The sequence below is a fragment of the Oncorhynchus keta genome, chromosome 9 (genome assembly GCF_023373465.1).
Source record: "Oncorhynchus keta strain PuntledgeMale-10-30-2019 chromosome 9, Oket_V2, whole genome shotgun sequence".
Lineage (NCBI taxonomy): Eukaryota > Metazoa > Chordata > Actinopteri > Salmoniformes > Salmonidae > Oncorhynchus > Oncorhynchus keta.
The window spans coordinates 44,067,597-44,080,329 of NC_068429.1; the positions used below are offsets into that span (position 1 = coordinate 44,067,597).

At 44.4% G+C, this 12,733-nt stretch overlaps 1 protein-coding gene across 10 annotated transcripts in view; it reads left to right on the forward strand.

Moving 5' to 3' along the window:
* LOC118387911 (rab GTPase-activating protein 1) overlaps window positions 1–12,733 on the forward strand; it is a 137,555-nt gene that overhangs the window by 43,894 nt on the left and 80,928 nt on the right. For all 10 annotated transcript variants that reach the window (XM_052525957.1, XM_052525959.1, XM_052525958.1 and 7 more), the window contains one exon: window positions 6,279–6,429. In XM_052525957.1, the coding sequence (XP_052381917.1) occupies window positions 6,279–6,429 (151 nt within the window). The remainder of the gene's footprint in view (window positions 1–6,278; window positions 6,430–12,733) is intronic.

A 12,733-nucleotide genomic window follows, 5' to 3' on the forward strand; every position in this document is an offset into this window, starting at 1 on the left:
ACTCAGTTACACCAGCTCTGTCAGGAGGAATGGGCCAAAATTCACCCAACTTATTGTGGGAAGCTTGTAGAAGGCTACCCAAAACGTTTGACCAAAGTCAAACAATTGAAAGGCAATGTTACCAAATACTAATTGAGTGTATGTAAACTTCTGACCCACTGGGAATGTGATGAAAGGAATAAAAGCTGAACTAAATCCTTCTCTCTACTGTTATTTTGACATTTCACATTCTTAAAATAGTGGTGATCCTAATTGACCTAAGACATGGAATTTTTACTAAGATTAAATGTCAGGAATGTTGAAAAACTGAGTTTAAATGTATTTCGCTAAGGTGTATGTAAACTTCCGACTTCAACTGTAGAAAACTGAAAATGACTGTCCATCATTTCCTATATTAGTAATCTCAGGGATCCTACTTAAAACCTTACAGAGAAGCAATATCCAGTTCGGCTCATCACTAAACAGTTTATATGAATGAAATCATACAATTACACTAAAACGGTGTAGAACATTACTAAATACTTTGTAACAACAACCCAAATTGTGTAAGTGTCCTTGAAAGTGTCTCTTCAGAATGGCTCTGCTGACTGAAATAAAACGGCTATGTTTAAGAAATCTGCTTTCATTCTAACTGGCAAAGGGTGGTCAATTATGTAATGCAAATGTCACTGTGGTGTGTTGTGCGACTCGATGCAGGGCTCTGGGAGTCAGTGGGAGACTTTTTTTGCATTGCCAACCCCCTGAGGACCAGAAGCTGGTTTCACTTACATCACACTCAAAGTACACCCTGTCTTGTTTCAAGTGTTTTATCTGAGAAGAAAAGAAATGCCACGTTGCAATGCATAACCAACTAAGTACCCCGGTACAAATAAACAATAAGACGAAACAACTGAGAGTGGGGGGCGATTTAATCTGGAATGTTCTTTAGCCTTCTTAGGGGTGTGTGGTGTGGAACCTGATTACTATATTGCCTGGCATTGTGACTGTAATTCACGCCAGCCGCCGAGGCCTCTGGCAATAGCCAGGGGTAGACTGTCTCTCGGTCTGTCCTGATCAAAGAGCCTCACCTTTCTCTCTCTCGGCCCTCTCTCACCCCCCCTTCTCTATCTGGCTCCTCAGGACACACATCTCTCTCTCCTCTGCCCACTAGATATGACAACTGCACCCTCATGAACTCCCTACCTCCTGATAATTTCAGCTGGATATAGTACGTAACAGACACATAACTTGTGGGTCTGTGTATACAGGGCCTCCAGAAAGTATTAATACCCCTTCCCTTATTCCACATTTTGTTGTGTTACACTCGATCCCTCCGATGTCAACAACTACAGACCAGTATCCCTTCTTTCTTTTCTCTCCAAAACTCTTGAACGTGCCGTCCTTGGCCAGCTCTCCCGCTATCTCTCTCAGAATGACCTTCTTGATCCAAATCAGTCAGGTTTCAAGACTAGTCATTCAACTGAGACTGCTCTTCTCTGTATCACGGAGGCGCTCCGCACCGCTAAAGCTAACTCTCTCTCCTCTGCTCTCATCCTTCAAGACCTATCGGCTGCCTTCGATACTGTGAACCATCAGATCCTCCTCTCCACCCTCTCCGAGTTGTGCATCTCCGGCGTGGCCCACGCTTGGATTGCGTCCTACCTGACAGGTCGCTCCTACCAGGTGGCGTGGCGAGAATCTGTCTCCTCACCACGCGCTCTCACCACTGGTGTCCCCAGGGCTCTGTTCTAGGCCCTCTCCTATTCTCGCTATACACCAAGTCACTTGGCTCTGTCATAACCCCACATGGTCTCTCCTATCATTGCTATGCAGACGACACACAATTAATCTTCTCCTTTCCTCCTTCTGATGACCAGGTGGTGAATCGCATCTCTGCATGTCTGGCAGACATATCAGTGTGGATGACGGATCACCACCTCAAGCTGAACCTCGGCAAGACGGAGCTGCTCTTCCTCCCGGGGAAGGACTGCCCGTTCCATGATCTCGCCATCACGGTTGACAACTCCATTGTGTCCTCCTCCCAGAGCGCTAAGAACCTTGGCGTGATCCTGGACAACACCCTGTCGTTCTCAACTAACATCAAGGCGGTGGCCCGTTCCTGTAGGTTCATGCTCTACAACATCCGCAGAGTACGACCCTGCCTCACACAGGAAGCGGCGCAGGTCCTAATCCAGGCACTTGTCATCTCCCGTCTGGATTACTGCAACTCGCTGTTGGCTGGGCTCCCTGCCTGTGCCATTAAACCCCTACAACTCATCCAGAACGCCGCAGCCCGTCTGGTGTTCAACCTTCCCAAGTTCTCTCACGTCACCCCGCTCCTCCGCTCTCTCCACTGGCTTCCAGTTGAAGCTCGCATCCGCTACAAGACCATGGTGCTTGCCTACGGAGCTGTGAGGGGAACGGCACCTCAGTACCTCCAGGCTCTGATCAGGCCCTACACCCAAACAAGAGCACTGCGTTCATCCACCTCTGGCCTGCTCGCCTCCCTACCACTGAGGAAGTACAGTTCCCGCTCAGCCCAGTCAAAACTGTTCGCTGCTCTGGCTCCCCAATGGTGGAACACACTCCCTCACGACGCCAGGACAGCGGAGTCAATCACCACCTTCCGGAGACACCTGAAACCCCACCTCTTTAAGGAATACCTAGGATAGGATAAAGTAATCCTTCTCACCCCCCTTAAAAGATTTAGATGCACTATTGTAAAGTGGCTGTTCCACTGGATGTCATAAGGTGAATGCACCAATTTGTAAGTCGCTCTGGATAAGAGCGTCTGCTAAATGACTTAAATGTAAATGTAAATGTGTTACAGCCTGAATTCCAAATTGGTGAAATAAATACAACATTCGCCCATGTACACACAATGCCCCATAATGCCAAGAGTGTACAAAGCTGTCATCAAGGCCAAAGGGTCGTTACCTTGAAGAATCTCAAATATAAAATACTTTTCTGGTTAATACATGATTCCATATGTGTTATTTTTGTATGTGTTATTTCAGAATAACGCCTTCACTATTATTCTACAATGTAGAAAATTGTAAAAAAAATAATAAAGTAAACCCTTGAATGAGTAGGTGTGTCCAAACCTTTGACTGGTACTGTATGTTATGCTGACATTTTGTGACGTTTTTGTTTGTTCTAGAGGTAAGCCGAAGTCGGTAGCTGGTCTACCTACACTCCTTCGTCGGTGATTGGTCTTTGTTGCCATTCGACGAAAGATGACTCGTTTTCATTTAAAACAAATAAATACCGCACCGATTTCTTGAGTAATCTTATATAAATTATGACTATTTTTACTGAGTGTATACTGGCTATGGCGTCCCAAAATACAATTTGTACTACTGCAGCTTTTTTTTCTCGTTTTTCAAGCGAAGGTCTTTTAAGGGAGCGTGAGAGCGCCCTTGTTCTGTTTCAGCTAGCCCAGTGGTTCCCAAACGTTTTATAGTCGCATACCCCTTCCGACATTCCAGCTGCATACCCACTCTAGCACCAGGGTCAGCGCACTCTCAAATGTTGTTTTTTGCCATCACTGTAAGGTTGCCCACGCACGCACACACTATACGCAATGTTGTTGTATTGGAGAGTCTCATTCTTAAATAATTTTCCACACACAGTCTGTGCCTGTATTTAGTTGTCATGCTAGTGAGGGCCGAGAATCCACTCTCACATGGGTACCTGGTTGCAAAGGGCATCAGTGTCTTAACAGTGTGATTTGCCAAGGCAGGTTACTCTGAGCGCAGCCCAATCCAGAAATCTGACAGTGGCTTTTGATTAAATTAAATTTTCACAGAACCGCATGTTGCAATTTCAATGAGGCTCTCTTGTTCAGATACTGATAAGTGGACTGGAGACAGGGCATGAAAGGGATAACGAATCCAGTTGTTTGTGTCGTCCGTTTCGGGAAAGTACCTGCGTAATTGTGCAACCAGCTCACTCAGGTGCTTTCGCATTTGACATTGTCAGTAAGCTTCAGTTCATTTGCACACAAAGAAATCATACAATGAGGGAAAGGTTTTCTTTACCCCCTTTTCTCCCCAATTGTTTAGTAGCTACTACCTTGTCTCATCGCTACAACTCCCGTACGGGCTCAGGAGAGACGAAGGTTGAAAGTCATGTGTCCTCCAATACACAACCCAACCAAGCCGCACTGCTTCTTAACACAGTGCCATCCAACCCGGAAGCCAGCCACACCAATGTGTCGGGAGGAAACACAGTGCACCTGGCAACCTTAGTTAGCAGGCACTGCGCCCGGCCCGCCACAGGAGTCACTGGTGTGCAATGAGACAAGGATTTCCCTACCTGCCAAACCCTCCCTAACCCGGACGACGCTGGGCCAATTGTGCGTCGCCCCACGGACCTCCCGGTCGCGGCCGGTTACGACAGAGCCTGGGCGTGAACCCAGAGTCTCTGGTGGCACAGCTGGCGCTGCAGTACAGCGCCCTTAACCACTGCGAGGCCTGTGTTGTCCTTGTTAATGCAGACAGAGAAGAGCTCCAATCATAGCCTCAATGTTGTGCCGCATATTGAATATAGTTGCGGAGAGTCCCTGCAATCCAAGATTCAGATCATTCGGGTGAGAAAAAACATCACCCAGATAGGCCAGTTGTGAGAAACCCGTCCTTGTGCAAGCGGTCAGACAAGTGAAAATTGTGGTCCGTATAGAAAAGGTGTCACTACTTTGCCCTTTGATAACCAGCGCAATTCTGTATGTTGTAAAAGTGTTACATGGTCGCTGCCGATATCATTGCATAATGCAGAAAATACCTGAGTGTTCAGAGGCCTTGCTTTAACAAAGTTAACAATTTTCACTGTAGTGTCCAAAACTTATTTCAAGCTGCAGTGTACCCAAGTGGTGTCGAGAGCAACTGATTGCACACGCGTTACCACTCCACTATGCCTCCTTGTCATGGCTTTTACACCATCAGTACAGATACCAACACATCTTGACCACCAAAGTTAATTTGATGTCACAAAGCTGTTCAGTACTTAAAATATATCCTCTCCCGTTGTCCTGGTTTTCGAGCAAACGTTAGTGGAATTCCTGCGAGACAGCAATGGTTAATGTGATTGGATATTAATTATTTGACTAGGCTTCCTGTATTTGACATTGTGTTGTTATTTCGCTGAAAACTAGATGGTTTCATTTTATTTTTGCCGATGAAACGAGGCTATTCATGCGAGAGAAAAACATCACCAAAATGTATAGCCCCGTTGGAAAATCTAAATGGACTGTTTGAAAATGTGAATCACATTTTTATTTGGTTTACCCCTGACGGCATTGCGCGTACCCACAGTTTGGGAATAGCCGGCCTAGCCGAACGAACTAAAGCATGCTGACGCCTTTAAGGCATACGCATGCTTCCCAGACGAAACAGTTTGGAAGAATTTGTGAATATATATTGTGGCAACATTTTGTGATGTTTTGGCTGTTCGGGGAAGCAAAATTTTTCTCGAGGCAAGCCGAAGTCTATGCCTTTGTTGTCGTAGACACTTTATCATTCATTGAGAGGACTTGCTTTCATGCACATTTATTCATTGAGAAATACTGCACCCAAACGTCTTAGTTGGATTAATATTTCCTCTGCAAAAGATTTTTTTATTTTTTATTTTATTATACAGATTTCTTGAGTTATATTAGATTAATTCTGACTATTTTGAGGAAGTGAGTATTGGCTATGGCGTCTCCAAATGGACAAACCGTACTATTGCCATTTAAAAAAAAAAAAAATTTCAAGCGAAGGTCTTTTAAGGGATTATGCGAACATACTCGTTCGGTTCCGGCTAGGCATCTTCAACTAAAGCATGCTGATGCCTTTATCCCCACACCAGTGGGCCGCCAGTGTTTTATGTCAATGTAAGCTTCAGTATTAGTGTTTCACTAACACTAAAGTCTTGTGGCGAGCAGAATCAACTATCTCTGCGCCACTCAAGACTGTTGCTTTTTGAGAAGGACTCTTCTCAAGTCTGCTCGCCACAAGTCGTTCACAGTTAGCCCTTGTTACAGTAAATGCCAGCTAAAATGTACCAAGACCCTTGCCTTGACTTCAAATTCGAACAGGTCCGCGTGGGGCCATGGCCCAGTGAGGCGCAGGTGCCGCCCCGCGTAGAGGGAAACAGAAAAGTCTGAGCCTGTTGTGTAAGAAAACTGGGGTAAATCGGCATTAGTGGGGAAAATGCAAAACTGACTGAAAAATTAGTGTCTCGGGGCAACTTCACCCTACACCTGTTGCATAATTCTGATCGTTATGATAACCTGTCTCTCTCCCTCCCTCTGTCCCCAGGCACCTGAACTTGTCGGTGCGTCCCAAGCAGCTCCCGGCGTTGGTACGTAGTGGCGTACCAGAGGCCCTCAGGGGAGAGGTATGGCAGCTCCTGGCCGGTTGCCATAACAATGACCACCAGGTAGAGGAGTACCGCACCCTCATCACCAAGGTAGGCCTGACCCCTGAGCACTTACCTGACCTAGAGATACTGTGTATATAATGACGAGATGGTCTTGTCTCCGTCCTAACAATGGGAGTCGTTGTCCCAAAGGCAGGAAGGAAGGTCTGCTTATCGCTCTATTTCCAAATGGACAGATTTTTACAGGAGTGGACCCCCCCCGACCCCATTTACATGGTGACCCCTGACCTCTTACCTAACCTGACGTTAATGGCATAGCTTACTGAGTGTTTGAGTTGTTCAGTTTGAGCAAGATGAGTGATTCTGTGCCTCCCCTTGATCACGATAAGTTATTGTAGTTTCAAACCTGGTGATTTGTAGATCAGTGATTCTGCGCATTCCCGACTGCCATGCAACTTTGTCGATCTCAAAACTCTCAGTGTCAGTGGCAATGGGATTTGTAGCCCATTATGTAACTGACTCATGTGGATGACTCGTGGTCATGACTTCATCGCAAACCTGTGTATTTACATTTCAACATGCTTTACATCATTATTGGAACTTGGGCACAGAAGAGTCCAGAGTGTTATTGAAAATGTTCCCACAGCGTTGGGAACATGGGTCTGTAGATCGGAGGCCTTAATAGGCCTGTCTAAGAAGTGCTGGGTGGTGACACTGGAATCTTCTCGGTGGAGGAGAGTGCATAAAAAAAAGTGTTTTGTTTGAGAGACTATGTTTATGTATTGTCAGAGAGAGAGAGTTTGCGCCCATGCGTGTGGGTGTACGCACAAGGGTGTGCTTATGAGCATCATAGTCTGTGTTACCGTTGTTTGAGGTGGTGTGAGAAGAGAGGCAGGAGGCCGGGGAAGTGATAGCTGCTTTTCTATCAAGTCACATCAAACAGGGATGCCCAGCTCAGCCTGGTTTGACCATGTCCCTAATATTTCAGGCCTGTACAACCAAGGCCACAGCCCTGTAGACCTGTTGACCCCCCCTGCCCCGCCCAAAAACGTTTTGATCCAAATTGTATTGCCAGATTACTTTGATTTTCTCTTTTTAATGTTTTATTTATTGAAGAGGTCTCTAGATTTTCCATCATGTGTTTGATACGATAGAATTGAAAGTAGAACAGTTTTTTCCTAAAAGGGATTCAATTTAGACATCTGAATGTAATTTTGTGGAAACGAAAAACAGATTTTGTTTTACAAGATACAAAGAATGTTGGACGGCCAGCTCTAAATCATTTAAGTCATGTGACTTGATCACCAGTTCAACAGGGTCATTCTCACCAGTTCGACAGGGTCATTCTCACGAGCTCGACAGGGTCATTCTCACGAGCTCGACAGGGTCATTCTCACGAGCTCGACAGGGTCATTCTCACGAGCTCGACAGGGTCATTCTCACGAGCTCGACAGGGTCATTCTCACGAGCTCGACAGGGTCATTCTCACGAGCTCGACAGGGTCATTCTCACGAGCTCGACAGGCTCATTCTCACGAGATCGACAGGCTCATTCTCACGAGCTCGACAGGCTCATTCTCACGAGCTCGACAGGCTCATTCTCACGAGCTCGACAGGCTCATTCTCACGAGCTCGACAGGCTCATTCTCACGAGCTCGACAGGCTCATTCTCACGAGCTCGATAGGTGACTGTTCATCATATTCAATGGACTACTGGTGGAATATAGCTTGTGTACAATGATAATGTGGTATAACTGCTGATGCTTGATACCGTAGGATTTTTGTCATAGCTCCATTCCTGTCACCTTCGTGATATTCTACTGGGAGGTTAAAAGAGCTGGGACGATAAACAGACTACTTACCGCAGCCATATTGCTTATGTCCTTCATTATGATAAGTAGCCTATACTCGAGAAAGTGACGTTTAAAATGAAATAAGTTTGTCAGTATGGGTTATTGTTAATGGGACAATTGATGGCTTCAACCATCAAACTAGACGTAGTAGTTTGAAGTAGAGAACGACCAATATGGATTTTTTTAAAGAGCCAATACCGATTTTTTTGGGGGGGGGGGTCAAGGAGTCCGAAGGCCGATATTTTAGGCATATATTCAAAATCATGAAATTTGAACATTTTGATAAATTTCCCAGAGATAATGCAATATAATTTTTTTGATCAAACAATTCATTTGACTTTGGTAAAAAAAAAATCGAAATATATATATATAATAATGGTAATAATTGTATTTCAATGGTAAATCTCTATTGATTAAACTGGGTAAATGAAGATGTAAGCCTAGGCCTATTCACAATACAGGTGAATGCATATTCAATAGGAGTCTGTGCATGCATTGGGTTATTGAGCTTGTTTTGGCCGATCAGTGGAGTCTATGGTGCTACAGATGACAAACAAATCCATTTGGGAATTATTAGCCTACTGATCAACAACGTTTGCATACAAGCATCATTCCAGCTTGTCATGCCTGTATGGAAGGACATCATGTAGGCACTGCTGTTAGTTTGAGAATGTAAAATAACTATCTATTCAATGCAAATGGCTCCAATGTAACATCACGATTTGTTATCACGGATGCTTATCAAACTAGTATTTTTTTTGTCATTTTTCGTGATCGGGATAATTAATTTAAATTGAAAAAAAAACTCTAAACCACTTTTGTTGCAAGGACACAATTCGAAACAACTTTATTGGCTAGTTCATCTGTCAGGAAATGTCCGGGTTGTAACTTGATCCTACTGCTATGATTGGATGCAGCAAGGCAAAGCCAATCGAGTCGGCTTGGTCGTTCTCTAGTTTAAAGGATAGAAGAAAAAACACTGGTACACATTGTCATAAACGTCTTGTTCTGTTTATTGTTATTGTATCAATTCAGGCATTTTATCGCAACAAGGTTTTTTTGGCCCACTTACTGTAAAGTCATTTTGTGACTGAAACATCAATTTGACTGATAATGGATTGATTGAATGATTGCCTGAAGACCGCCTTGTCCATAGAAATGGTTGACCATTTTGTGTCCTCACATTACACACATGGGCAGATGAAGGAATCGAAAAGAAACCTATCTTAAATCATCTAAGACAATAAAGTCTCTTAAGTGGAAGATGAAGGCTCACTTGCATATCTCCCACTGTGACGGTCTCTGATACTTAACAAGCCGTTTAACGTCATTATGTCGCCCCCCCTAATTCTTCAATGTCCTATTTCTTCTTAATGTGATTTCTATGTTATGTGACTGCTGGTCTGCCCCTCATTATAGGGGTTTGCCCTTTGGCGCTTGATGGGGCTTAGCTGCGCTGCAAACGCTTCACTCATACTGTAGTAGTTTAGTAGTCGTTTAGTTTATTAGGATCCAGTGTGTGAGCGGAGTTGAGCGATAGGAATGCCCCGGTGTCCTTTTCAACCTCTCCACTAAAAACTGCTCTGCACTCACATAAAAAAAATAAAATGACGCTCCAAATTCGCTCCATTCATTAATATCACAATTTAATTTTTGTGTGACTACCTGGACCTACCATTTGGTTTTGAAGTATTGACACCAAACCATGTGATTTGAATGAAAAGTATTTCATAAACATGAAAAGGTAAGAAGCTCTCATCATTTCAAATCGGCTACATTAAACGGCATATAAACATCGTAGTAAACATCGTAAAACACTCTAAATAGGTCCGGAGCCAGTCAGGGAGCCTAAGAAGGAACGGAAGGAATTATTTAGGCTACATTATTTCAATTAAGGCTATATCGTACAAATAAATACATTGTGAAGCATTTTGCGAGTGTGACACACAAGGCTGGTAGGGAGTTAGGGGCATTAAGTGCTCAGCATTTAAACAGCATTTAGTTGTATTAAATCATTATAGTTTATAAATTGTGCATATAGGCTGTGACTTACTTATAATTACATACACATAAAAAAAACAAATGCCTTATTAGGCTCAGTCTACAGTGCCTTCGGGAAACACGAGTTTGGTCAGAGTCTGTGGCCTCAGGCTGATGGTTGTGATGGTACCTGGAGAGCAGGGCAGCAGCAGGGAATATCCTCTCCAGCTTGCAGAGCCACTGGGGATGCTAAACACCCTTTTGGCCACTCTTGCCAGGCTGGGCAGAAATGCAGAGATGTATATTTGTTTCTATTGGTAGGCATAAAGGATTTTTAGGAAAAATAAACCAATCAAGTTCCTTGGAAGTTGGAATATACCAGGCCTATTGGGCCAAGATCCATGATGGCCTATTGTATAGATAATATAACATACATGAAAGACACTGTTAAGAGATCAGATTTCTTGTTTCTTTTAGCATGTGCACGTAGTAAGTACACCGTCATGCTTTCGGGATATGTGTATTTTCAGGTTCCACATTGATTATTTAGTTGTGGACACTACATCCACGCATTCCCTCTATATTGCTCTTGGTCCTCATCTTTGTAAGTCACCTTGATTTTGCAACTGTGTTATCAGTTACTTTATGACAATATTTAGCGAACTCCATGGCAGTAGCTATAAAGCAAGGGGCTATAGCAGCACACAAGTCGACTACAAATTCATGCTGGGCTCAGGCACTCCCTGAGCTCGTGAAGTGAGCGCTACAGTGGCAAAAATGGAGCGGGCAAAAAGGCTCCGTCCTTTGGGAATCTCGCTCCTCGCTCCAGTCAAATTGGGCACGTTCCTCTCCTCGCTCCAGTCAAATTGGGCACGTTCCTCTCCTCGCTCCAGTCAAATTGGGCACGTTCCTCTCCTCGCTCCAGTCAAATTGGGCACGTTCCTCTCCTCGCTCCAGTCAAATTGGGCACGTTCCTCTCCTCGCTCCAGTCAAATTGGGCACGTTCCTCTCCTCGCTCCAGTCAAATTGGGCACGTTCCTCTCCTCGCTCCAGTCAAATTGGGCACGTTCCTCTCCTCGCTCCAGTCAAATTGGGCACGTTCCGCTCCTCGCTCCAGCTCCTCTCACATGGTGTTACGATCCCCATTAGCTACTGCACATGCAGCAGCGACTCTTCATGGGGTCCACATAAATACATGACAGAGTACAGAACAGTAATAGACAAGAACAACATAACAAATTTACAAAGTTATGTGTAGGAAATATGTATGTGCATATTCTTATAAATAGTACGGTCAAATTAGATCTTTAGAAAAAAGTAGAGGTACTGTGATGCAATGTTTGTTTTTATGTCGTTTAAAAAAAAAAGCTAGACTTTCTGCCTGAGTAACCGTGATGACATGGCTTAAATCTGTTCTTGGTTTGGGTACCGTGAAGAAACCCACGGGGGCGTGTCTGGTGGGGTTAGGTATGTCTGTTTTGAAGTGTATGCTAAGAGATTATACAAATGTTTCTTAAAGACGTGGAGAGTGGTAGCCAACTTCTCCTCAACCATCAGACTATCGTGCATGTTGTTGATAGTTCTGTGTGTGCAGTTAAGGGCAAGGTGAGCTGCTTGATTTTGAGCCAGCTGCAACTTTGCCAGGTCTTTCTTTGCTGCACCTGACCACATTACAGGACAGTAATCAAGATGGGACAAGATCAAAGCCTGAACAACTAGTACAGTTGATCTTCTTGCCAAGCGCAGAGCGTCTTGCATACCTCTCCCTATCTTCACAACGACTTTGTCAATATGACCTGACCATGATAACTGACCATCCAATGTTATTCCTAGGAGTTCAGCTTCTTCATCTTGTTCAATGGTCACACCCTTTACGGACTACTCCAGTTGAGGTTTAGGCCGACTATCATGTTTTGAACCAAATACAATGCCTTTGATTTCAGATGTATTTAAGACCAGTTTATTGTAATTACCCATTCTATAATGACGAGATGCTCATGCCTCCGCCCTAACAGTGGGAGTCGTCCCAAGGGTGGGAAGGCAGGCTGCAAGCTTAGATCCACAGTAAGCACATAGAAATGCATTGGGCTTATTTTGGACATATTTTGGCAAGAGTGAAACCTCTCGATTTGCCTCTTCCTCTCTGCTGTTTCCCTGTCATTGCTCGCTTTATGACTACAAGGCGCCAAGCCTATCAATAGATCGCTAGAAGATGCATATCTTCCATTCTAGCAGGAGACGGCTCGACCGACTAGCGAATTGAAACTTTTATATGAGAAGTAGCCTCGTTAATATGAAGTGTAAAAGTGGTGCTAATCGAAAACACCTGTGATGGCTGTTCAACGGTCTGATGGCCTGATAAAATATGCATTTTTTGTTGTTGTCTCTGTCTTAGCTCTGGTGCACTCGTACTGTCTCCGTCTGTCGGACAGTATCTGAGCGAACAGTCTATGGCTCGGGTGGCTGAGGTCCTTAATGATCTTCATCTTGGCCTTCTTGTAACACCGGGTGCTGTAGATGTCCTGGAGGGCAGGCAGCGTGCCCCCGGTGACGCGTTGGGCT